The 26,891-nt window shown below is 42.7% G+C and overlaps 2 protein-coding genes across 6 annotated transcripts in view; both read left to right on the forward strand.

The window, feature by feature from the left end:
• Foxj3 (forkhead box J3) overlaps positions 1-13,717 on the forward strand; it is a 100,508-nt gene extending 86,791 nt beyond the window's left edge. For all 5 annotated transcript variants that reach the window (XM_070017182.1, XM_070017180.1, XM_070017184.1 and 2 more), the window contains 5 exons: positions 1,416-1,832; positions 5,667-5,768; positions 6,167-6,358; positions 8,761-8,868; positions 10,686-13,717. In XM_070017182.1, coding sequence (XP_069873283.1) covers positions 1,416-1,832; positions 5,667-5,768; positions 6,167-6,358; positions 8,761-8,868; positions 10,686-10,801 — 935 coding nt within the window. In that variant the 3' untranslated portion in view covers positions 10,802-13,717. The remainder of the gene's footprint in view (positions 1-1,415; positions 1,833-5,666; positions 5,769-6,166; positions 6,359-8,760; positions 8,869-10,685) is intronic.
• Positions 13,718-22,250: 8,533 nt separating this feature from the next.
• Positions 22,251-24,255, forward strand: LOC138823604 (guanylin-like). Its single transcript, XM_070017003.1, has 3 exons — positions 22,251-22,382; positions 23,394-23,601; positions 23,973-24,255. Exons 1-3 carry the CDS (start codon positions 22,266-22,268, stop codon positions 24,035-24,037), a joined length of 390 nt encoding a protein of 129 aa, XP_069873104.1. The 5' UTR covers positions 22,251-22,265; the 3' UTR covers positions 24,038-24,255.
• Positions 24,256-26,891: the final 2,636 nt, after the last annotated feature.

Below are 26,891 nucleotides of genomic sequence, written 5' to 3' on the forward strand. Positions count from 1 at the left end.
AGAGCAATCTGGCTTTATTTCTCCACTCCTTTTCAGTTGAAGCCTTGGACTTTATGCCTACAGAGTACCATCCTGAGTATGACCAACCTTTTTCACTTATTATGGAAGGAGGGGGATGATACTGGGGTTTGAACTAAGTCCTTTGTACTGCTTCACTGGTGTGATACTGATAAGCCATGCCTCTAGCTTTGTTTTTCACTGGTTATTTTTATGATAAGGTTTGTAATTTGCTTACTTATAGGCCTCCCATCATCTCTGGGATCTTACAGGCATGTAAAACTGTGTGTCTATGTTCCCTTCATGGAAATGGACTCTTGGACTTTTCTGCATAGCTGGCTAGTTACCCAGTCCTCCTGATCTCAGCCTCCCACAGTTTGTGTTGACAGGCACTCCCAATATACCCAGATACAGGTTGAGAATAGGTTTTGTAAGCTTTGTCTGCCTAGACTGTCTTCAAACCATAAACCTTTCATTATCAGCCTTCCAAATAGCTAAGATTATAGGCATGAACCACTGGCCTTTTTCACTTTTTTCCTAACATTTATTTGGCCTTTAAGACTGAAGATAACTGTGTGCGTGTGCGTGTGTGTGTGTGTGTGTGTGTGTGTGTGTGTGTGTCCTTTTTCACTTTTTTCCTAACATTTATTTGGCCTTTAAGACTCAAGATAACTCTGTGTGTGTGTGTGTGTGTGTGTGTGTTTGTGGCCTTTTTTCACTTTTTTCTAACATTTACTTGGCTTTCAAGACTCAAGATAATTCTGTGTGTGTGTGTGTTTGTGGCCTTTTTTCACTTTTTTTCTAACATTTACTTGGCTTTCAAGACTCAAGATGTGTGTGTGTGTGTGTGTGTGTGCGTGCGCGCGTGCGTGCGTGCGTGCGTGTGCGTGCGTGCGTGTGTGTGTGTGTGTGTGTGTGTGTGTTTTGGTTCAGGGCCTGGGCATATCCCTGAGTTTTTTTTGCTCCAGGCTAGTCTTTTTGGTGGTTAATTGGAGATAGTCTCATGGGCTTTTCCTACCCGGGCTGGCTTTCAACTGTAATCTTTAGCACTCAGCCTCCTAAGTAGCTAGGATTACAGATGTGAGCCACTGGAGCCTGGCAGATAGCTGTCTTTTCAAGGAAGACTTCACTGGGTGTCAGGTTCCTATTTGTTTTGCTTTAGTGTGTAGACATTATGTTAGGCATAATTTTGTTAAATGTGTCCACTAGAAGGTCTTAACACCTAAGATTAGAGAATGATGTTTCTTTTCCATTATCAGAGAGCCCAGTATGTAATGGATGTTCCGCAAACTCTTGTTAAAGAGAACCATTGCCTTGCATCCTGATAGATACTTTTGATCTGTATATAATATTGCAAATCATGGACAAAATACATGTCTGGAATCTAACAGAAATGATCTTTACATCTCTGTTTTTAGGTTTGATGAACATCCCCTCTGAATCTTCCCAACAGTCCCACACTTCGTGTTCCTATCAGCACTCACCTAGCAGTACAGTGAGTTCTCACCCACACAGCAACCAAAGTAGCCTGTCCAACAACCATGGCAGCAGCCTCAACACCACGGGCAGTAATTCGGTTGCACAAGTCTCACTGTCCCACCCGCAGATGCACACACAGCCGTCTCCACATACGCCCCATCGACCTCACAGTTTACCACAGCATCCACAGCGTCCTCAGCACCCAGCATCACACCCACAGCAGCACAGCCAGCTCCAGCCCCCTCACTCCCAGCATTCTTCTCCACATCAGCACATACAGCATCATCCCAACCATCAGCATCAGACGTTAACACATCAGCCACCTCCACCTCCACAACAGGTATCCTGTAATTCAGGTAAGTTTTCATCTTCTGGCTTATATTTGACTAACGATGAATTGTGATTTGTCCATTGTTAATTTAGGTATCATGTAGTGTTTACTATTGTAACCCTTTTCAACTGTCTCCTTTTATATTTCCTTATTATAATTTATTATAACTTATAACTCTAGAGTTACATAGTTACATAGGTAACTATGTAAGCTAATTCTACAATTCTTACAAGTTTCAGGTTTAACTCTTGTCCTTCTGGTGGCTACTTTCATTGATCATTTAAAAGGAGAATTAGCCGGGCGCCAGTGACTCACGCCTGTAATCTTAGCTACTCAGGAGGCTGACGATCCAGGTTCAAAGCCAGCTAGGGCAGGAAAGTCCATGAGACTCTTATCTCCAATTAACCACCAGAAAACTGGAAGTGGTGCTGTGGCTCAAAGTGGTAGAGCACTAGCTTTGAACTGAAGAGCTGAGGGACAGTGCTCAGGCCCAGAGTTCAAGCCCCATGACTGACATACATATACATATACATATACATATACATTTAAAAAAATAAAAGGAGAATGAATATAAAGTCTGCATTGATTTCCCTCATGTGACATCTAATAAAAGTAAACACAGGTTTATTTCAGAAATACTCATTATGGCTCTTTAGGACCTTGAACAAATTAATGATACTGGGATTTGAACACAGGGCCTTGTGTTTGTGAGGCAGGCACTCATGCTACCACTTGAGTCATATCCTTAGGCCTTTCACTTAAGTTTATTTTGGAGGTTGGATCTTGTGCTTTTGCCTGAGCCAGATTCAGACTGCATTCTTTCTACCTCCATGTATCTGGGATTACAGACATATTCTGCACCAGCAGTTTTGCGTGGTATTTTTTTTTCTTTTCCTTTCTTTTTTGAGACAGCATCTCACTATTTAACAGCCAAGGTTAGCTTCAAACTTCTGATAGTCCTACTTCCGCTTCTTAAATACTGGGATTGAACCACACTTAGCTCACAATTATTTACCTTTTTTTAATAGCTTTGTTATTATCCCATCTATAAAAATGGGACCCAAACCTGTATCCACTGTTGTTATACGGATCCAATGTAAATATACTGAGAATGCAAATATGAGATTCTTGGATTAACACTTTAAATATTCATGAATGTTCCCTCTCATTGCTTATTCCTGCCAAGCATCTTATCTTAAAAATGGTAGATTGCAAAGAGAAAAGAAATCTTTCTTTGTAGCCCACTTAAAAAACTGAGCCTGGTGAATAGCTCAGTAGTAGAGTGTACCTAGCATGTGCCAATCATATATTTAATTTCAGCATGCATGTATGTATGCATACATACACACACACACACATACTCCTGTTGCTTTTAAGATAGGTCTTAATGGTTTCTGGGAAGGTGGTTGACCACCATTGCTCATGAGATGGCAGTGAAACCCAAAGTGTATGACATAGAAGACTGCAAGGTGGGGTTATAGATCCTTCTTTTATCTTGCTTGGTGACCACTTACCACTGATAAGATTTTTATTCTAAAAGGAACTTTTAGATAATACCACTACTAGATAACATTAACTCTGGGTACTTTTCAAGAAAATAAACAATGTATTCTTTTACATTGAACTTTACTATAAAAACTTTCTCTGGAGCTGTTTCTATGTTTACAAAATAGGAAGAATATATTTTAGGGGGAAACTTAAATGAGATAAATTGAAGAAGAGCAGAGCAATGTACCTGTAACATAGTAGGTCTTTGATAAATACTATTACACCATTTTGGCTGCCCTTTATCCATAGAGTTATCTAGATTCTTAAAATCTGAGATTAAAGCTATCTTCATAGTATTTTATTAGTGTTTATCTTCTTCAAAACAATAAACAAATATTAAGTATTTTAATTCTTTTGTTTGACTTTAACAGTCAATTTTGTTTTCGTGATTACTTATTCTAAGTAGGTTCTAGGATAAAATTAAAAATTGTGATTATTTCCTGACTTGATGGAATATTTTCTAAACATCTTGAAATAGTTTCTAGATACATACCTACACAAGAAATTATATAATACCAGAATTAAATTGTTGAATGGACAAATCAACTACTAGTCCCTGCCTTTAATATCAATACATTCTTCAGAAATCTAAGCCTATCCTTAATGTGATTTGGAAGATTGCCTTAACGAATAGTGATCATGTATTGGTAGAAGTCTGTGGTACTCTTGCCATACCTACATTTTCCTAAAGTATAATGCCAGGGAAGAAAAAAAATAGTATTATTCCTGAAGACATTGATGATGTGCCCTTGCTGCTGTCTAGCAGCTTACAAGGAAAATCAATTTCCACCTGGAAGGGAAAGGGGTGCTGGAGTAAGGATAATCACTGTGGTTGTGATAATAACTCATCTCCATTTACATTTGTAAGATGGAAATGATCAGGTTGTCTTTGATTGGGAAGGAATGGAAGGAACAAGAAAGAAATAGAAATTTGTCTGATATGTGCTAAGGAATTTAGTTACATTATCCTCCCAAATCAAGTATAAATTACTACATTTTACAGATAGGAAAATTACAGCTTAAAAGAATAAAGCAATTTGTTCAAGATTCTAAGTATTAGAACTAGGATTAATATCCTGACCTGACTTTGAAGCCTGTAACACAAGTTATTCTAAGAGGGCTAAAATCCACAGACGTTTCTTGAGTAGGTAGAGTTTAGTCGCCTACTCTCTCCATTAGAAGTTGCTTTATTATGATTTACCAAATGAACATTTACAATTTTTTTTCTACCATTCCTAAGGAAAAAGATTAGTCATGTCAAGAATGCTTTGTGTCCTTGGCATACTTGTTTTCTGTAGGCCTTTGTGCCACCCTGGCCTGTGCCACCCTGGCCTTTTGACTGTTAGTCCTCTTTGTTGACACACACTACAGACTTAAGCTCTCCCATGCCTATGACATCAGAGGATAACGTCTGACCATTTCTCACAGAAGGCTCAGCCCTCTCTTCTGTTACCTTCCCAGGAGAACTATGTTACAGTATTTCCTTCTCCTAAAGTTGCTTTATAGGAACTATCTACTCTTACCATATGTTCTGGCAGTATATTAAATTATACTCTGTGATGCTTCTAAATGTGATTCTTCTTCTAGAAGTTAGGAAGGATGTATTTTTTAAGGTTATAACAACACAAGGAAATGAAACTTTAAATAAAGGGAAATACTGATATGCATGATTTTTCTGCTTGGTCATTTTTATTTGTACAATATAAATGAGAAGAGCAGCATCAAGCTTGACTTGATAAGGCAGTTTGTAAACTGCCAGCTGGAGGTTAGAAGACCTGTGCTTTCACTTGAGTCAAGGTTCAAGTCTTAGATTCATCTCAGGGATCTCAGGATGTTGAGTTATGCCACTTCTCTGAGCTGTCTTTTATTTATAAAATGGAGAAAAATGGTATCCTTCCTTGCCTGTGTCACAGAACAGATTGACCCGATACCAGATAGAATTGGTACAAGTCCCACCATGTACCTGTGACTCACACCTGTAATCCTAGCTATTCAGCAGGCTAAGATCTGAGGATCATGGTTTGAAGCCATCCTAGGCAGGAAAGTCCATGAGACTCTTATTTCCAATTAATCACAGAAAAAGCTGGAATTGGCACTGTGGCTCAAGTGGTAGTAGAATGCTACCCTGGAACAAGAGGAGCTCAGGGACAGCACCCAAGCCTAGAGTTAAAGCTTCAGAACTGGAAAAAAAAAAATAGTACAAGTCCCTTTCTAAGACTGGACAGGATCAGCTGGCTTATTGTCTTCCCTTAACATACTCTTCAAACTTTCACTGTTCAAGAATTTTAAGATTATTGTTACTACTTTGTAGGTGTTTCAAACGATTGGTATGCAACACTTGATATGCTAAAAGAAAGTTGTCGAATTGCCAGCAGTGTTAACTGGTCAGATGTAGACCTTTCACAGTTCCAAGGTGAGTACTGGTTCTTTTTGACATAACTAAATAATGGTATTTTCTCTGGAAGATTATATGTTTCTTTGTAGTAGAAATAAATACCTCTTTTAAATAAAGGAAGTGAGATACATGCTTTAAAAGAACACTTTTAAACACTTAAGTAAAATATTTTGGTCAGTTGATAGAGGAGAGGGTTATGGAAAAGAACTCTAAAAGTAATTTGGCCATATTTAAAAGAATTGGGTTTTGAGTAATCATGAAATGCCCAACTATGTGGCATGAGCAAATCACTACTATAATCTGAAATGAGCTAGTGGGTATTTTGAGGGCTGGCAATAAAAAATATGTATCCTGGTCTTTTTTTGTGCAGTGTTTGCAAAACTGTGCTAACTGTATTTCAAATGTTTTCCTCATAGGTCTGATGGAAAGTATGAGACAGGCAGATCTCAAGAACTGGTCTTTAGATCAGGTTCAGTTTGCTGATCTCTGTTCTTCTCTTAATCAGTTCTTTACACAAACTGGCCTTATCCACTCACAGAGTAATGTTCAGCAAAATGTTTGTCATGGTGCCATGCATCCAACAAAACCTTCCCAGCACATTGGAACAGGTATGGGCTTTTTCTCACTTACTGCTTTAGGCAACTTGATTTGTTGCTAAAGTGACAGTGGTTTGTTTAGGTGTTTTGTTTGTAAGAAATGAGTGGTAGCAAGTAATTTATACCGAAGGCTTATCTTTTAAGAATTGAGTTGAGGGACTGGGAAGGTGGCTCAATGGTAGAGTGCTTGCCTTGCATGCATGAGGCCCTGGGTTCGATTCCTCAGCACCACATAAGCAGAAAAAGCCAGAAGTGGCGCTGCAGCTCAAGTGGTAGAGTGCTGGACTTGAGCTGAACTGCTGAGGGACAGCGCCCAGGCCCAGAGTTCAGGCCCCATGGCCGGCAAAAAATTTTTTTTTTAAATGAAAGGGCTGTTCTGTTCAGCTTTATATGATTTTTCTATTAAGTATCTTTAAGACATTTATACAAAGAAAAATTATGTGTTTTCTGAGAACATAGTTATAAAGTCATATCAGTTTGAATTTATATAGATTGGCAGAGGAAAATCAACATTTTATATCTTCCAAGAATTACAAGTTCAGAGTTATACTTGATTACATGTAGTGGTAAATTCACATTTTTTTAGGCTCCATAATGAGAACATGGATAAAGAGAATTTCTATGTGAAAATAAAAAGATTAGGAATATGACTATTTGTAAAAGTTAAGGATGCTTAATATAGGTATATGTATGTTCCTATTCCAGAGAAATGAGAAAAGAAATAATAATTAAAAAAAAAAAAGCTGGATGCTATTGGCTCATGTCTGTAATCCCAGCTATTAAGGAGGCTGAGATCTGAGGATCGTGGTTCAAAGCCAGTCCAGGCAGGAAAGTCCATGAGACTCTAATCTCCAGTTAACCACCAGAAAAACAGAAGTGGAGCTGTGGTTCAAAATGGTAGAGCACTAGCCTTCAGCACAAAAGCCCAGGGAAAGCACCCAGCCCCTGAGTTCATGCCCCACAATTGTCCCCCCCCCAAAAAAAAAAAATACCTAGTAAAAAAAATCACTTTGTTTGACTTGAATCCTAATAATATGTAGAAAGAATAGCACAGAGTCTGAAAAGTTGTTGGTATATGAGTAACCAGGCCTTTTTAGCTGAGTCCAGTCTTAAAAAGTACATTAGCCATATATCTGATAGCTGATGGGGACCATACATATACACACACATAGCACTGAATATACTAGAGCTATAGCTTAATTTAACTTTTCCTTCTTTCCAAGTCAGCAGTATGATCAGTCAGAGTGCAGTTCTTACTATAAAAGGCATGTAACCTTGAGAGGGAACAACTAGAGGTCAAAAGTTTTGGTTCTGTCTCACTTCCTCTCTGATCCTGTTTTCCCATCTATATAAACAGAGGTATGATTGGACTAGATATTTCTCAGGACATCTGGTTTTCCCATAGCAGATGAAAGATTTTAAGCAGCCAAATCCACTGCACCATACCTGAATAAAAGGGAAAGAGTTTTCTTACCTTCTCTATCATTGCAACATGGCTAGATTTCAATTTGTGGCAAATGCTGGAAACTCTTGGGGAATTAGCCTTTCCAAAATTCCAGATGTTCCTTGCAATGTGAACCAGTTTTATGGTCCTCATTCCCTGTGAGTTACTGAGGAAGAGTTCATGATGTTTATTTCCCTCCTGTTTTATATCATTAAACAATGTCATTGACATTTTAAAGCTATTAAACTGGATGGCTCCTATGGATAAAAATATATTAAGAACCATCTGAAGTACTATTTGAATGAAATCCATGATCCATTTGAATGGTATACGTTTTTAAATCACTTTAGTTCCTTGTATAGATAGTTACTATTACATTGTGCCTCCCACTCACTTTGTTAACTGACTAGAGCACACATGTTTAGGCTACTTTCAGAGTGAGGGGATCAGTGCAATAGAGATGTAAGCAGTAGTAGAAGGCTTATGATGTAGGAGATCTGGATTCTAAACCTTATTCTGTCAAAAATTGCATATATTTGGACGTTAGGTAAGCTTTGCTGACTTCAGTTCCCTGTAGAGTAGGGATTGTTCTTCTTTCATCCTCCTGTGGGCTTAGTGTGAGGTCAGATGAAGTTATATATATGGAAATACTTTTAAATACTTTTGAAATGTAATGCTTCATGTGACAACAGTAGACATAACTTACCTGTTAGCTAGAGAATTAATGGCAGCGCCGCAGTTAATACCAGTATGCTCACCTTGTTCAAAAAGCCAGCCCTTCCACCTCACCTGCTTCGTTTTATTTTAGACAACAGTTCTGTTTAATGGTTTTTTTGTTTGTTTGTTTGTTTTTGTGGTCTTTGGACCATACTTTTTTTATTATAAAGGGGATTCTGTTAGTGTTTTAACACTTCATTTATTTTATTTATGGTGACATGTTTTCTTTCTTTTTGCTTTTAAATCTGATTAGGAAATTTGTACATAGACTCTAGGCAAAATCTTCCTCCTTCAGTGATGCCACCCCCTGGTTATCCTCACATCCCACAGGCACTCAGCACTCCGGGAACAACAATGGCAGGTAGAGTGAATGAGTGAGTGTGTGTATGTATTGCTGTATTCATTCAAGTAGAATTGCTCCACTAGGACTATTTCAACAGTGGTTTCTAGAGAGGTTCCTTACAGAGACAGTAAGTTTTAAGAATTAACTAGTTTGTGAACTTTTTTCCCCAAGGTTCCTGAATATATGTCTTACATTTAGCCAGGAGACAAGGGCTCATTGTTAGAACTGGGAGGGGGTCTCAAGGATCACCTGGATGAGGAAATAGAGGATCAGAAAGAAAGACGCTGCCTAGACCATCCAGTTTGACAAGTGGCTAATTCAAGATTTATGTCCTGGTCTAGATTCAGTTTATTTTTCTCATATACCACATATCAGGACTGGGAAGGTGACTCAGTGGTGGATTGCTTGCCTCATATACCACATATCCTTCCCTTGAGCTATCTGAGGAAAAGACAGAAAGTAATGTACAGTGGTAGAGGTACTAAAAACCCTGAAAGAACTGTGTACCCACAGTAGAGAAGGAGTTGGAACCATGTGGCCTGTTTCTAGATAACAGGGAAGAGATGTATCTGTTATCTGCACTCACTAGTAATTTGTAGATAGCATAATATATGATGGTTAATTCAAATTGCCAGGTTTGAATCTTGTTGTTTCATTACTTAATAGTTAATGAAACTAGGCAGGCTACCAGTTACCCAATTTCTGACTCCAGTGTTATTTCTGTCAGTAAAAGGAGCTAGGGATACCATCCAAATCTTGAAGTTAGGAGGACCAAATTGGGGTTATATTGGGAATCACAAAAATGAGGAAGTTGTAAGTTTTTGTTAAATCGGAGACAGATGTGCAGGCATTTCTGCTGCACTGCGATATTGTGAAAGCCTTGCATTTCATGCAATTGTACACTAAAGTGTTTATGAGAAAAAATAATTAGATGAGACTACTTGAAATTTTCTGTTCAGTATACTAACAAAACAGTAAATACAGTAAAAATTCTTCAACAGTTAAAGCTTAAGTTCTAGGAAAAGAATGAATGCTATGAGTAAATACTGATTTTTTTTTTAAAAAAAGAACAAACTGTTTAGAAGGGGTCTCTGAAGTGTGGAGACAAAGGCAGAATGCCTTGAGACTGTGAAGTACCTACAGAGCCAGAGTGAATCAAGAAGAATGTGGGAAAATGAGCATCTTGGACTAGATACTCTTCATAGTTCACTGTGATCTACTGTGTTGATGTTTTCTGTTCACTTGCTTTTACATAGTGGCCCAAAAATTATCTTCTGGGGAAGAATTAGTATGGTCCAGTCTGACTTTGGTGACAAATAGCCATCATTCTCCTGTTCACCATTTTTATGTGAGCTACTTGAAGTTACTAAAGCATATGTTGGAGTCCAGTAGATCCTGAGAGAAATAGTTGCATCAACACTTTACTCATACAGCCCAGTATAGTAAAAAGAGCATGGTTTTTGGAGTCAGGTAAACTATGTTCAGACCTTATCTTGCACCTTCACTAGTTTTATGACTTGCTCATGTTTTTGTGTGTGGGACGATAAGGTCTTGCTTTATAGCTCAGCCTGGCCTCAAACTCAGAATCCTTCTCCCCAGTGCTAGGTTTGGGATTTTAGGTGTGTACTATCACGACCAGCTTTTTGTTCATCCTCTTAAGGATCCCCCTTACCTACAGGGTAAGGCTCAGAACTGCTTCATAGCACATATTATCCCATGAACCTATACATAATATGTGCTATGTATTGGTACATAGGAAATGCTTAGTAGGGGTTAGTTCATTTCTAACTTTTGTTTCTACCCAATCACTATTGGTGTTTCCCTATTCTTCCCAGGCCATCACGGAGCCATGAGCCAGCAGCACATGATGCCTTCCCAAGCCTTTCAGATGCGGCGCTCCCTGCCTCCAGATGACATCCAAGACGACTTTGATTGGGATTCAATTGTGTAGAGCTTGTTTCTGCAGGGCAACAGACCCCAACATCACCTTTCTGTGCAGTGCAGTGAAGGGAAAAGTTTAAGAAATCCAGTTGAGTAAACAAAGTTGATAATCACTTTGCTAATGTTACCAAGATTTCTTTTGAAGACAATCAAAAAGATTTTAGCTGGATAACTTACTGCTTTTATCTGACTCAAACAAGTACTACATGTTTGTCTCCCTGCCAACTGCCCTATGTAGCTCCTAACTGTTGTGTGATTTGAACGGCTTTTTGCATATTTGTGTCAGTTTGATGTTAACCACAAGTGCCAGACTGATTTTTCAGACAGAACCTATTTTGCTGCAAGCAGTTTATAGATGCATATGTGTAAATATGTGTACAAACATTACTGAAAGGCTTCAGTTTTTTTTCTAATTGGATTGTCATGTCTTGAAAAGAACGCTATTATCAGTTTTGTTCCTTTTGAGGCTATTTTCTGCAGGATGCTTTTAACTGATGCTTAGAACCGAAAGGAAATAGATTTTCTCCAGAGCCTAGTTCCCTTTTAATCTCTTTCAGAAATGTAAGTAATAATGAATTCTACCCAGTAAGTCTAGGAACCCAGAGTTCGATACTCTCCAAACAATCCAGAGGGGCATGTTGTTCCTGAGCTGTATGAAGAAGAACTGACCAAATTTGTTTTGCTGCTTGGGGAAATTATAGAAATATTGTTACCTTGTCAATGTCTGTTTCTTAAATCTGAATTATGACAGTTCTGAAATGTTTGGCTGATTAGAAGCTGAGTATTGCTTGGCTCATAAACAAATCAATGCTTCCACATTTGCTTATATATTTATTGTCCAAAAGTGTTATTTTAATATTTATTACTACCTTCTGTGAATGCTCAGCTCCTATTGGGTTCAGTAAGAAGTGTGGTGTCTGAAAGCATAGAATAATTTTTCTTGATAAGAGTTTACAGACAAGACAATCAGAGGGACATTGTATCAGTCTTTGTATCACCACTTCTTTACCAGGTGAGTATATTTCTCTCTTTCCCTCCCTCCTTCCCTGACTCTCCCCCTCCCCTCTCTCTTAGCATTCCTGCAGATTGGGACTTAGATTCAAAGGATTTTTTTTTTCTGGAATTGAATCAATCCATCTGAGTAAGAGAACATCAGGACAGGTTTATAAAGGAAGTTTCCGCACTTAGCCTCTTTCTGTTTAAATAGCACTGAAAGAAGAGTAGAGCTATATACCCAGATTTGATTTGCCTCAGTCTGTGGTGCAATTAGTAAGCGGCCTGCTTGCTATTCCTTTCTGTGTGTCTGTGTATACGTGACATTTGGCCACTTCATTTGGAATGAAGCCTACCTTTTGGGGGTGGTTTTTAGTTGTTTTATTTCATGTTGTATCACAGTTATTCTACATGGATTGATTTTCTTAATTCTACAGTAAAGCTAGAATGAATGAGATTATTTCCCTAATGAATAGGTTTTGAATTGATTCTCAAGAGAAAATCTTTCTGTTTTAATGGATTAATAGGTTCTATCAAATCAAAGAGGAATAACTACTCACTGGTTGTTTATTACCAGCTCTGGTCTCTCTTATCAGCCATGCTAAATCATTTTACTTAGCCTTAGTGATTCTGTGGTTAAGTAATCTCTACTTGAAATAGTCATCTTTGTGTATGTGAGTGTGTGTGTATGTATGTGTGTATGCATATGTGTACCCATATGTTTTTGTATGTGTCTTAATGGAGTGTTTCCTTGAATGAATCACTGGGAAGCCAGCCATAGTAAAGGCTGGTGAGATTTGGGAGGAGGGAAGAGCTTTATGTTTCTTTGTTGCTTGGACCCTGCTTGGTATGAAAAAGCTCAGTTGCAGCCCTTTGGATTAGTGAAAATGAGAGGATTCTGGGAAGGCAACCAACAGATGCCTCTAAGAAGGATCAAGGCAAGATGAGAGGACAGCCTGCAGAGTAAAAGCTTGAAGGGGGTGTTCAGTAGTCTACTCAAGTCACTGTTTTCTAGATATTGAAATTGCTACTTTGAAGCTTTCTGAATTGCTTGGGTAGCAATGTGCACTTTAAAGAATTGGGGTATTGGAATGCAGTCTCTTAAACTGAATGAGTTGAGTAGAACTACTGATCATGATTTTACAAATTGTATGACGCTAAAAAAAAACAACAAATTGTATGACGCTGATTTCTCATTTGTCAATCACTTACTGATTTGCAGTAATCAATATTTTTTTTAAGTATTTCAACTTACCAAGAATGGCACTGGAGGCCAAGTCTCCACCCAAACCCATCTGCTGACTTTGGCCTCCAATGGTCCCAGGACAGGCCTTCTCTGTGAGCCTTGACCAGACAGGGTTGGCTGATGAAATGCAGAGAGTCCCTCTAGTGGCCATTTCTATTGTTAGTTTACTAATGCAGAGCAAGTTCTGTCTTGGACTTAAATTGACTAGAGAATAATAAATGCATGTAATTAAATGGGGCACTCTGTCCAGGAAAATAATCCGACTGGCATTTGTGGAAGTTTTTGAAATGTAAATGTATTCATGTGTGTTTCTGTAAATACGTCTGTCTCAAATGTCCTTTGAAATGGGAGGGAATCGATCTGGGGATACTTTCAAATGGAAAAGAGTATTTTGATATTGTTCATTCAGAGGGTGATGTGTACATATCTATATTGTATATATGTGATGAAAATGCATTGGCTTTTTGTGCAAACACAACCTGCTCTCTGTACTGCTATTGGACAGTCAGTGTTTTAATGTTTCTACAGTTTTGCTATTGCACGATTTCATATTCTGCCTCTATGATGAACGGCACCCATTCTTTGTAACTGTTTAGTGCTGTAAAGAAATATTCCAAGTGTCATTAGGATTGTTGCTGCCAGAACTGATATGCATGAATGGCACTTAAAATAAATATATTAAATCTATTTGCAACTCTGGTTGTTCTGCATCATTCGCTGCATTCCATTTGAGAGAATCAGACTGGAGCTAGTTCAAATTCAGAAACCCATGGTCAGCCCCAGAGCCCTCAAGCAGTGGACAGTTGTGTCTCACAAAATACTGCCTCAGAACAGTGTCTGTGGTTGTTCACTTTACATCTCATTACTTCTGTGAACTTGAGGAAGATATTTAACCTCTGAGTTCATTTTCTTCATTTCCAGTGCCTATAAAGTGAGAGTAACACTTCCTAGAATTGGAATGAGGTTGCACTGATCAGTCTGTTTAAACATTTACAACAGCACCTATAGCATATTCAGTGTGTTCCGGTACTTTTCTGAGTAGATATTGTGGCTGTCACTCTGCAGGTGTGAGACAGAGGTGTAGTCATCTGTCCAGATTCTTTGATTGACAAGTAAGAAGACTTAGGTTTGACTCCAGGCATCATGTGTTTGTTTTTTTACAGGATCCTGTTATCAAGGGAATTCCTATCATGCCGCTTACACTTGCTTCTAGCCTTGTCCCAACACTGCCTTCCCAGAGAGCTGGTTTCTAAAAGGTGACTGTAGAGCTTAACATTTGCAGAACAAATATGCTGTGACAAGGCCTTCTGTGAGAATCCCAGAAAGGAGGAAGCCACAATTCTGCCCTTAGGGGTGCAGATTTTCCCAGAACAGGGACAAAGTGCCAATCCAGAGAAGGTGGTTAGGGAATCTACTCCGGAAATACTCCCTGGCAAGGTGGGATTCTTTTGATAAGGGGTTAGATTGTGTTGAGAACATGGACATTGGTTTAGGAAAGCTTTGGGGCGCGAATAAACTATTTGGACTCTTGGAGGTGCCTGGCACTGATAGTGGAAGGTCTTTCCATTGATACTAATGCTTTGAGCCAGAGCTAGAAGGTAGATTAGCATAGGAACTGGATTAGCAAAGGGGTTATGGCTTGCAGTGGGAGAAGTGTTGGGGGTTGCTACTGAAGCACAAGCCTTCCCTGAGTGGTGGAGACTAATGATGCCAAGCCTGGTCTTACTGTTGTGGGAACAAGTTTTGTGCAGCTCAGCAATGGAAGACTGGCACACAGGGGAGGTGGAATTTAACCCGGAATCTGTCTCACCCAAAAGGGGAGTTTTCCACCAGGTTCAGAATCTGAGATTGGGAAATCCCAAGAGCATTAACTTAACTGCATTTACAATTCAACACAGCTAGTAGTGGATCTGTAATAATACAGTTTGGGTCTGACTCTGGAGTTCATTGCCTTTTACCTCCTAAAAGGAAGGTTTCCCAAGTGAGTAATGACTACTCACAGAAAGGGAGGTAGGGAGTCCCTCTTGGGCGCTAAAGCTTGCATTACTCCCATCACAGGTCAGTTTTCATGATTACTAGTCACTTGGAAGGCCTGTAGTAGAAGACAAATGTGGTCACCTTGTGCTGATTCTCATTTATCTGTAGCACATACCTCCCCAGATCAAAGAAAATGGCGAAATCATTAAGCTTAATGTTTATTTCTCAAGGCTTTAACATGACACTTGAAAAATGTCACATTTATAAATGTGACCCGTGGCAAATCCTGCAAATGCCATGGTAGCATCAGCACTCAGGTGGGTACCTGAATGGAAATGCCCTAGAAGTGCAGAACTGTCTTGAAAGTTTCAAGCTTGCAGAGGCCCTAGGAAGCTGCTCACATAACCTCACATTGTGTTGTTGAGAACATTGAGACCCAAAGAAGTGACTTGTTTCAAGTCACACAGCTACTTAGGGAAAAATTAGAGACAAATGGAAAATGCCATTTACATGTCAGCAACTTAAAATTTCCAGTGTACATTTTCATTTCATCTACACAAAGGCCTGATGATGTAGTACTGTTCTTGCTTCATTTTATGGAAGAGGAAGAACAACTTAGAAGAAGTAAGAGACAATGGGATTTTTTTTTTTTTTTTTTTTGGTCAGTTGTAGGGCTTGACCTCTGGGCCTGGATGCTGTCCCTGAGCTTTTCAGCTCAAGGCAAGCACTCTACTGCTTGAGCCATAGAGCCACTTCCGGTTTTCTGGTGGTTAATTGGAGATGAGTCTCATGGACTTTCCTGCCCCGGCTGGCTTTGAACTGTGATCCTCAGATCTCAGCCTCCTGAGTAGCTAGGATTACAGGTGTGAGCCACCAGCGCCTGGCAAAAAAATATGGAAATTTTAAATGTAAACTACCAATCCGTGATGGACATAGGCCTCTGAATGTATCTGCCTCTAGGTATCTCCTGAGTCTCTCACTACTGAGCGTGGGGTGTCTGAAGGAAGATACATGTTTGGGAAACACTTCCCTTAGGTGGAGGCAGACGACAACCAAAAGCTACAAAAAGCAGCCGTGGTGGCATTCTGACATGCTTTTCCATGCCGGTGCCTTCCTAGAGGTATTTCAAAAGCAATTTTGAGCTTTCTCCCTGCAGTCTCCATTTGAGATGGAGAGGTGATTAGTCATTTGGCTTCATCAAAACCAGGGCGGTTTCCAGCTTTGAGCTCTCAAGCAATGGCCTAAGCCAAGGGGCCTTGGATGTCAGAATCAGCACCCACCATTTATTAGGCACCTGATGTTACTTTTCCCAAACATATGATGTAAGTCACTGTATTTACTCTTTCATGTAACTGCTTGGGGCTGTCGTTATTATTACCAGCCTCACCTTACAAATAGTCTGAACTATAGAGCAATGAATTGACTTGCCCAGTACCATCTGGTTGGTTCCTGACAGAGGTAATAGCAAAAGGAGAGCTTGCATTTCAGACCCAGGCCAGGCAGCTCCACAGTTCTGCCCCATCTTCAGCCCTATTTGAATGCCCAGCAAAGGGCCTATAAAGTGAAAGCTGCAGGGAGCGCCTGTAGCCACCAGGGGGCAAGCTGCCAACTCTGCCCTCCCTCTTAAGGAAGTATTCTTTTACTTTGGGGCCATGCTTTGTTTCTATAGGCCTCAAGGAAAAGCAGGGTGCCAGCCCTCAGAATCTCTCCAATATAAAATCTCTCCAGTGTCAGAGCTCTACTGTCTGAAGAAGACAAGGAGCCATTCTAGTTCTTAACCCTACCTACAGCTGCTTGGCTAGGGCTCCTCCTAGCCCTTCTGACACCCCCTGTGCACGCCCCCCCCCCACACACACACAATAAAGCTTAGGCTGGGGAGATCACTCCACCAGTCCTAGATCTCATCTTTTCAGGACCAGCAGATATAGAGGCTGGCACTGTTTCTGCAGGTGTGGTTTGAAACAGCCACCTACCTTTCTTTCCCTCCCCTGCCTTGCCTCTGAGCCTGAGTGGGCCTAAGTGTCTCCACATACTCACAGCGTCTGCCACAAACATTATGATTATTGCCACCATTTGCCGGGTCCCTGCCCCATACTTGACAACCATTATCTGACTTAGCACTCCTAACTGCCTGGTGAGATCGGTGTTGTTATCTGCCTTTTACTGCTGGGCATTGCTATTTGGAGAGGTGAAGTATTTGCCCAAAGGTCATTGCCAGTGTAAGGGATAGGACAGAACTCAAACCTGCCTCATTCTGGTCAGCTTTTCCCAGGGGCAGATTGCCCCTTCCTCTTCCTCCCTGCCCTGTCCGTGCATTACAGACACCTAGGAGTGTCTGGCTTCATGGGTTGAATGTAGCCTTCATAGTGCAGTCCCCAGGTTGGGAGGCACTTTCTTGTCCCATATAGAAAGGCAATAAATACAGGACAATTGTCATCTTCAGTGATGCGCCCAGAGACAAGCGTGACCCTCTGGTTCCATGAGAGTCTGTGGGTATAAGCTTGTGTGAGACTGTGAATAGAACCTTGTGTGTGCTCCTGACTATGCAGTTGTGTCTAGGACTTGTGTACTTGTATGCTATTGAGCTACAGAGTCAGGGTGATGACTCTCAGAGGCCAAGGCTCCTCATTCAAATTTGGTGGCATATTAGCGTCTTCCTCCACTTCCAGGTCCTTTTTTTATTGGTGACACTTCATCAGGATCAAACTTTGTTCCCAGGCATGTCAGAGTTGGGTCCTGCAAAGTCTGGCACAAATTCTTCCTTTTTCTTATCTCACCCTGATCTTGTCACTACTCAAGCAGCACGCTCCGAGCTAGATCACAATCATGTATTCTTCTTCCTTCTCCATCTCCAGTCCTATTCTAGTTTTCTCACCCTCCCTCCACCCCCAGAAACTGGTCCAGGGTGACTGATACTGTGGTGGAGATGTACCCTGCAAGCCCCAAGGGCCAACACAGTCAATGCTTGAAGTAGAAAAGAATGTGGGCTTAGGAGGCAAAGGAGCTAGAATTCCATATGAGCAAGACATTGAGCCTCAGTTTCCTTATCTGTAAGATGGAGATGAAAACCTCTTACCTCAGAGTGTTGAGCCATTTGAAGAGCAGCTAGCCTGGTGCTACATATTAATCCCAAGGAATGGCCTTCCTTCTCCTCTATTTGGAACCAAATTGCCACGGTCACCTGATACTCCTGCCTCTTATCTTCCCCTGCATCCTTTGTGCCCTCCTTGGGCACCCCTTCCCTCCTGGACATGTACAGCCCATGGCTGAGAGTGCACTTGACCCCACTGCTACATGGTCATTACATCACAACTCTACCATAGGTCATTTCACTCGGAAGCCTTCAGTCCCAAGCTCTCATTGGCCAAGGCACCCTCACATGGTAAGCAACTGGTACCCTGGCCCCTGGGACCTGTTATCCCAGGCTTGTCCACTCATGGCCTCCTTGGAGTCAGTGTTCACCTCCTATTCCCCATCTAACCCAGGGCTCCAGGAGGAGCTCCTGGGGCACATGGCAGGTGCTCCAGCTATGACTACTTCTCTGTACTCCTTAGGATGTGAAGTTGCTTCAGTGGCTGTGCCTCAGAGTTAGGGAGGAGGAGGAAGCTGCTGTTCTGTGGAGTGGGAGCAGATGGTGAATGAGCTCTCTGCATCTCATCCATGCCAGACTGTGGGGATGGTACTGTTGAGCAAACAAGTAGGCACACCTGCTATCCACTCCACAGCTGCCCCTAGAGCATCAAGGGCAGGAACCGACCCATCTGGGGCCTGGGGTGGGGAAGGGATCTCAGCATAAGAAGCCTGAATTGGACTCAGGTCATCAGTCTTCAATCCCAAGTCAGCACCTGCTGTGTGTGACGCTGATCACTCAGAGCCTTGGTTTTCTTCTCTAAAATGGGCATCATAGGCCCACCTCACAGGATCTGACTCCATGGCCACCCCTTTCTTTTCCTTTTCTGGAAAAAAGAGGAACAAAGAGTTTGGTACCAGGAAGATGAAATAGGAGGTAGGGTAGTAGACTGGGTTGAAAACTTAGAATTTTCTTTGGCATTTGAGAGAACTGGATTCTATTCTGGACTGAGATAGCCTCACGTTTGTATCTATACTTATGCTGTCTATTGATCACGTGCCTTTTTACAGTACACAATGAATACAACAGGTGCAACCCTGAGAAAGTCATGGTCCCTTAGACCTCTCTGAGCCTCTAAGCTTCAGTTTACCCATGTATAAAATGGGTTGTAGTTATTTCTTACATATTCTTAGAGCTGCTAGGTTCAAATTCATTCTAATGTCTACTGTAAGCATTTGTGGGTTTCTAGAGGTTCCTATAGAAACCAGAGATTATTATAACCTCTAAAAAAACCATTTACAAGTTTTAAAGGTGAGGCTTTGGAGTGTGGGCCACACCTCTTTCAAGGTCACCCAGAACCGTAAGTCTGCAAGCTCCTACCTGGCTCTATTCCAGGCCTTACTGCTAAAGTTAGCTTGGGCCTATGACATACAGGCAAATGGAGTTAGGCCTGAGGGGACTAAGCTTTAGTGGACCCAACTAATGGGCACATGAGAGCCACAATAAGGGACCCACACAAGTATGTTAACCTCCTGGCCCAGGTCAGGCACTGGAGTGAGTGTTAGCTATGAATTGGGGATGAGTCCAGTTTCCACAACTGAAAATTTCTCAACCCAGAGCTTGGCATAAGCTCTGTATCATCATGGCAAAAAACCCTGCCATGTTGCTGACCCCACGAACACTCAGCATTCTGGTCACTGGGTCAGACCTGGGGTCTCCACACACTTTGCTCCCAGCAGTTCACAGGATGCTGAGCAAGGCAGACAGTCTGGATAGGTGTTTGATAGAAGAGAACAGGATCTGAAGTCAGGCTTGCAGGGACCAGTTTGACGAGGAATATTCTCTAGAAAATCTAAAATGTTCAGGGGAGCTGATACTGTCTCTAATTTTCAGAAGCTGAAGCTGCATCTTAGGGTCCTCTCAGAACCTTGAGTTTACCAGGCTCACACCCTGGATCCTGAGACTACCAGGAACCAGACTGGGCAAGGAGCTGAGGGGACTGGGGAAGAAGAGTGGGTTCCTATTTCCCAGAGCCAATGTCAGAGGTAAAGTTGGGAAGGGCTAAGGCCTTGGAGCCACTTCCTCTTTCCCACAGCATGATGTGATGTCACTTCTGCAGTCCTGTTCCCTCCGTCCCTGCTTCTTACCAGGAAACCCTGGTAAGGAGGTGTGGGAAGGAGAAGCAACAGGAGCCAAAGCCCTTGTATAACCCCCCACTCAGCCACACCTGGGGAGAGGGCACTGAAGAACCATAGTGGGTGAGTATGGGAAGGGTTCCTTCAGACCTTAGTGGCCCACTCAGCCCCATCCTTAATGCCAAATCAAAGCCCAGCTTTAGCCTCCCACGTCATCTGTGTTCCAACCCTGATCATAAACCCCACCCCACCATACTTCCTCTTCAACTGCACACCCTACAAGGAGCCCTAATCCAGACCAAATCAACCTCCATCCATTAGTCCTCACATCAAGCCGCCCCCACTGGATGCTGCCCCTCCCTGGATTCCAGACTAATCCTGTGTTCTCACATCAGCTCCATTCTAACCCAGATCGTAATCAGAACCCCAACTCAAACCCACTCCAAACTCCCATCTCTAGCTGCTACCTCAGTGTCACCCTAACTCACCTCCAATCCCAGTCCTTGAACCTAGGCTGTGCCCATCCCAGTCCACCCAGCCCCACCTTGGCTCACTCTTGAGCCAAGTCTTACCTTCTTTCCACCCCGCCCTCATTAGTGGACCCCTTTGCTACACCACTGCCTCACCTTCACCCCACATCCTTGGACCTGCACCTCTATTGCACATCCTCACCCAACTCTGCCCTTGCTCATGCTCAAACCCACTGTGCACTCAGCTAATGGAGGCCAGGGTAGAATGGACACACTGCAGACAGAGACTTCTGCAGGTACATGTACACACATACACACATAAAAAATATGCCTCTTAAGCATTCACATACATACCTTGTCACACATGGATACACACATCCCTCAATGTATATATACATCATCATGCACAGACAAACACTTCAGTGTGTACACAGCACACACTTCAGTTCCATATGCATGTGTTTTGATGGACACAGGCATTTGTACACATGCGTACACCAGCAAGGAGAGCAAGTCCAATCTGGCACTGAGGACAGTGCAGGAAAACCTCATGCTCCCTGATCCTGCCTGACTGGGCCCTTTGTTCCCTTATCATCAGCTCTACTCCCTCCTATGCCTTCTCCAGTATTGACTCTCCTGTCCAAGTATTGCTGCCTGCTTTGTCTTTGAACATCTGCCTGGTTTATGGAATAGTAAGATGGCAGTCCCATTGCTGTTCTTCCTCCTGGGTCCAGGGGCTCCGCTCACATGCCCAGTGCCCACTAGTGATCCCAGACAGAGGCCTGTGGGCTCGCAGGATGAGGATGGAGCATGGCTCAGCCAGCCAGCTGTCTCTCAGAGCCATGCCAGGAGCTCCTGTGAAGGGAAATGTAACAAAGGGATCCTTTACTGAGGGCTTCCTGGATGACAGACATTGAGCTAAACTCATGAAAACTACATTTAACTCTCAGAACAATAGCATTGGCCCACAGGCAAGGTACTTACCTGGACTTTCACAGGGACACTGGGGATCACAGATGGGAAAATGTCTGCCCAAGTCACATACCTCAAAATGGGACAGTAGGTGGGATTTGAGGGCAGGCCCGGGAATGACCAAGATAAACCCCTCCCTAAAATCACAACCTGAAACCTCCTGGGTCTGCAGCTTTGTCTACATCCCAAACTCCCTTCCTCTGGGCTGACTTACACTCTCTTCACAAAATGGTCTGCCACTCTACCTATCTTCCTTAAAGGAATTTCCCCTCACTCCTTAGAGGAAATTCCCCCGTGCCTGCCTGGGTGCCCTGCCCTTGCCTACCCTCAACCTGATTGCCCTGTTGTCACTGTCCTAGGCTAGGTTTGGGCCTTTCTCAAGTGCAGGGTTGGGTCTTCAAGGCCTGGCCCCAGAGTATGCTGACCCAGCCCAGCTGTGGGTCAAAGTGGTTCCCAGGGAGGGGCAGGACTCTGCCAGTCTCAACTGATCTCTTATCTCCTGGGGCCTTGGTCTTATCTGATGAGGTCTGACAGGCAGCAGATGCACCTCTGACAAGCTCAAGGTTACTGAGTAACCCAGGCCTCTTTAAAAGCCCCATTGTTTGCCCCCAATGTCCAGTACTGGCGAAATCTCTCCTCTGAGCACTGCTGCCATGAACACCTGCCTGCTCTCTGCGCTGTGTCTCCTAGGGACCTGGGCCACCCTGGCAGGAAGTGTGACGGTGAAGGTATGTCCCCATTCCTATGTGGCCCAGCCCACTCTCCCAAGAAAGCTCGGCATTTTTGGCCGAGGTATGATGGGTAGTTGGTAGCTTCAGCTTCCAGGCAAGATCCCCTTTTCAGTTCTGCCAGCCACAGTTACCTTTCCCTCCAAACCCGGAGAGGAGAGAATCCAGGTAGACAGGAGAGAAACATCTGTTTGGGCAAAGAGAATGACATTGCCTGCAGTGACCATCTGCTCCTGCCCTCGAATCCCACTGCAACCACCAGCAATCTGGGTGCAGGAGACTAATCATTATTCTTTCTATTTTACAACGGGAGGAAATAGTCTCAGAAAGGTTCCACAACAGGCCATGGCCTAAAGCAACTCGGTGTAAATCCAAACATTGTTCCTGAGACCTGTGCTCAGCATGAGCATTTGTCTGGGTTCCAAGAATCACATGGACATTTGGAGGTCCTGATAGATGAGTCTTATCTATCTACTTTGCAAGGTTCCCCCCCCCACTCTTCCCTCCCCCTCCCCCCTCCTCCCCGCCATGGCCCAAGCTGGCACCCAGCATGGGTCTTGCTGTTTAGGAGAGCCCTCTGGAAGCCTTTCATTGCTTCTCACACAAAAACTAGGCCAGAGGCTGGAAGTGAGGGTATAACACCCAACCACATGGCATTCATGTGGGCAGTCCATATGGAGCTATGATGCCTGGATCCTGGCCTCTGCATCACCCTCCTCAAAAAATAAAAATAGCATACCAGCTCTTGGTGAGGTACATACTGTGTCCTTGGAGCACCATGCCCATGTCTCCATTCTGCAGAGGGCAGTATGCAGAACCTAAGGTCTCCACTGTGCTTAATGTCAGAGGTGCTAGCTCTGATGCACACTGACGCCACCCCCCCCCCACCTTCCCCCCACCCCCTGCCAAGCAGAAACTCTCCTTTCACTGCATGCACAGATACCAATCTGTTTTCTGGGAAGCAGGCAGCCTCAGCCTGGCCTCATACTCTGCTCTGACTGTCTCTTCCAGGATGGAGAGTTCTCCTTTCCTCTGGAGTCAGTGAAGAAGCTTAAAGACCTTGAGGAGCTCCCAGAGCCCAGGCTTGGCAGCCGCAGGAAGCTTTTACCCATGCTAAGGGAGCCTGTTGCTCCCAGGCTCTGCAGCTATGCTAATTTTCCAGAAGCACTCAGGCCACTGTGCAAGGAACCCAATGCAGAACAGATTCTGCAGAGATTGGGTGAGTAGCTTTCTCTCTGTTGGCAGCACTGGGAAGTTCTCTGACTGGTGCTCTTGAGAAAGAGCTGTGCTCTAATTTGGGGGCCATGGGGGACTCCGAGGAGAAGCTTAGCTCTGATTGGTGGGTCCAGCACACTGCTTCAGCTTTTGGCACCAAGGAGAAAGTGATTGGGAGCATGTACTCCACTGGGCTTATCTGTATCTCCTTGCTGGCTTAGAAGCTCCTCTTGGATTAGCTGGCTTCAGTGTCTTTGTAAGCTTGTTTGAGGCAGAGAGCTCAGCTCTACTTGATTCTCCTGGGGGCTGGTTGCCAAGAGGTTTGGGAGATGGGAAGCTGGCTGGTTCTCACCAGACCTCATTTCTCTTGTCTAGAGGCCATCGCTTATGACCCAGGCATGTGTGAGATCTGTGCCTACGCTGCCTGTACTGGATGTTAGGTCTCTGCCTCTTCCCAGCCCACAAAGAAGCCCTTTTTTCTACTGGAAGGTCAGCCTGTGATACTCCAGGTTTTAGCATTTCAACATACCCTACTGTGAGTGTGGAGAAGTGAAGAGAGAACAGCTCAGAAACTAGCTGAGGAAGTGGAGGACCTGGGCGAAGCTTTCGAAGATCTGTGCCAGCCCCCAGTGAATAAATTAGTTTCAAGTACTCCCAATGTTGCTTCCATTTCTTCCTTCATCCATAAGTCCAGCATCGTCCAATATTGTGGATACTGCTCTGGGAAACTCAAGGTTTAGTGTGCAAAGTAGAAAGACCCTAATTCCCTTCTCTAGCATCTCACTCACTTGGGGCTACTACCATACACAGGAATAGAGGGAAACCTGTATCTCTAAACCACGACCCAAATGGGTGGATTCTCTGCCTTTCTTCCAAGTCTGCCATGATCACTGAAGTCACCAACCCACCTGTGAGCACAGGAATCCATCAGGTCTGGTCTGGATGGCCAGCACAGACACCTGATGCTCTTGTTTTCAAGGTACACAGAATTTAGCTTCTTCTAACCAGCCAGGTTTGCCTGCTCCTGCTACCCTGTGCACTGACTTTTCTCCACAATCTTGATCAGGTAGACTACTCAAGCTTCAAGTCTTCATTTCATTGCCTTTCCTCAAGGCCTTTTCCCTGGCTAATTGATCAAAATGTTCAAGTACTCTGTCCTTGGAGCTCCCAGAGTACACTGATTACCCACACCCTTTGCACAGCTCTGTCTACCCTATTGTATAATGGCTTCTGTGCCTGGGAAATCTCTCTGCCCCCAGACAGATGATGGCATAAGGATATAATAAGGGAAAAAAAAACCTAGGTCTGAGCTCCAGGCCTTCCATATACTGTATGATGTTAGGAAAGTCACTGTTCTTTTCTGTGTCCCAGTCTTCTCCTCTGTAAAACCAGAATACTAATAGTGTGCACCTCTGGTCTGGGTGAAATAATGCATTTAAAGCTCCCCTTTCAGGCCTGACACAAACATCAATGGAATTCAATACATGTTAAAAACAAACAAACCAAAGAAAGGGGGATCAAGGGTCAGGCTGTCAATGGTTCAGACAAGAGTGAACAGGTGTGGTGTGGAAATAAGGCCAGTTAGCCAAGGGAAAAGGAAACAGGTGGCAGCCGGGGGGTACGTCTTGGGGAGTGGAGTAAAAGGGAAATGCCACTTGGGGGTTCAAGCAGAGTTTCTGCAGGCTGTGAAATTTTGAGAATAACCTCTTCTGGCTGAAGTCTTGGAAGACTTGATGAAGAAGGAGATGAAGTATATTTTCCTTAACATTTGGAGCTTGCTTTAGGGTGGATGGATCTCAAAACCAGGGTGAATGAGGGAAGAAAAACTTTCAGAAGGTGAGGATGGGAGGAACACACATAAAGGCGCTGGGCTAGTTCAGCCTGGACAGTGTAGAGTCAGGGAAGGAGGCAGGACTGACCATGATTTAGAAGTTGTATGCCCCTCTCTGAGCAGAAATGAGAATAACAAAATCCGCCTCCCAAGGTTGTTGAGGGATCTGATGAGATGTATTGTGGGTAAAATCATTTAATGCTTAAACTCTTGAGCCAGACTCTCTGGCAATGAATTCTGTCTCTGCCTGCTATAGTTTTGTGACTCCCGGGAGGTTACTTCTGACTTTCCTCGTCTAAAAAATGTAGATGATAAGAGCCATACTCTGTAGAGTCAAATGAAGATGAACTGAGGTAATACTGGAAAAATTCTTAGTATCCCACTAATCCTGGGCAACCAGTGGATCAGAGAAGAAATGCAAAGAAAATTTAAAAGGTATTTATAGACTTACAAACAACACAACACAGCAACTATGCCAACACTTACCAGACACTGAAAAAGCAGTTCAAAGAGGGAAGTTTATAGTCATACATGCTGACATGGAAAAGGAAAGTCTACATTAAGCAAGGCCAACATTACACCTCAAGGAACTAGAAAAAGAATAAAATATGGCCAAAGTTAATAAAAGGAAGGAAACAACAAAGACTGATGCAGAAATAGATGAAGCAAAGACTTCAAAAACAATGAGAGAGATCAGCAAAAGTAGGAGTTGGATTTTTAAAAGATAAACAAAACGAACAAACCTTTAGTTAGACTGAGAACAAAAGAGCAGATACAAATAATAGCACTGGGGACTCCCAGGTCTGTGTCCTCTTGCTATAGAAACTCTGTTTTGCTGTTTTCTTGTTGCTTTCAAATAAACTTGATCTGTCTGCTTGAACCACACACACAAAATAATAATAGTAATAATAATAGTAATGATAATAATAAATTAATTTTAAAATAACAGCACTGAGCTTTCCTTCTAAAATCAGGAGTAAGGTGGGATGCCTCACTTTTTCTACTTTTAGTCAATGTAGTGCTAGAAAATCCTAGGCATAGCAACCAGTCAAGAAAAATAAAGGCATCTAACACAGAAAGATAGAAGGTGAATTGTCTCTGCAGATTATACACTCATACACAGAAGACTCCACCAAAAATAAAAGCCTTGTTAGAGCTAATAAATCTGGTAAAGTTACAGGATATAAACAGAATAGAGAGACTAGAAATCAATTTACAAATGATGCTTCAAAAAAATGACAAAAATCACACAAGGAAATAACAGACTTGAATAACTGGTGATAGGGAAATAGGATGTCTAGATGCAAAAGAATGAAATTAAAATCTTACACAAAATTCAATTCAAAATGGCTTAAAGGCTTGAATGTTAGCGCTGAAACTACAGGACTACTATGGAAAAAAGAAGAGTACATTTCCTGGTCCTGGTCTTGGCAAGTGTTTCTTGGATGTGACCCCCAAAAGTA

This window comes from Dipodomys merriami, unplaced genomic scaffold (assembly GCF_024711535.1).
Source record: "Dipodomys merriami isolate MVZ:Mamm:240054 unplaced genomic scaffold, mDipMer1.0.p SCAF_121, whole genome shotgun sequence".
NCBI classification, from domain to species: Eukaryota; Metazoa; Chordata; class Mammalia; order Rodentia; family Heteromyidae; genus Dipodomys; species Dipodomys merriami.

What these genes read in the sequence shown, in the direction of transcription:
- LOC138823604 (XM_070017003.1), top strand. Translation starts at nt 22,266, where the DNA reads ATGTCCAGTACTGGCGAAATCTCTCCTCTGAGCACTGCTGCCATGAAC. An exon ending in CAGGAAGTGTGACGGTGAAG is followed by an intron (nt 22,383 to 23,393) that starts GTATGTCCCCAT and finishes TGTCTCTTCCAG; the next exon opens with GATGGAGAGTTCTCCTTTCC. An exon ending in ACAGATTCTGCAGAGATTGG is followed by an intron (nt 23,602 to 23,972) that starts GTGAGTAGCTTT and finishes TCTCTTGTCTAG; the next exon opens with AGGCCATCGCTTATGACCCA.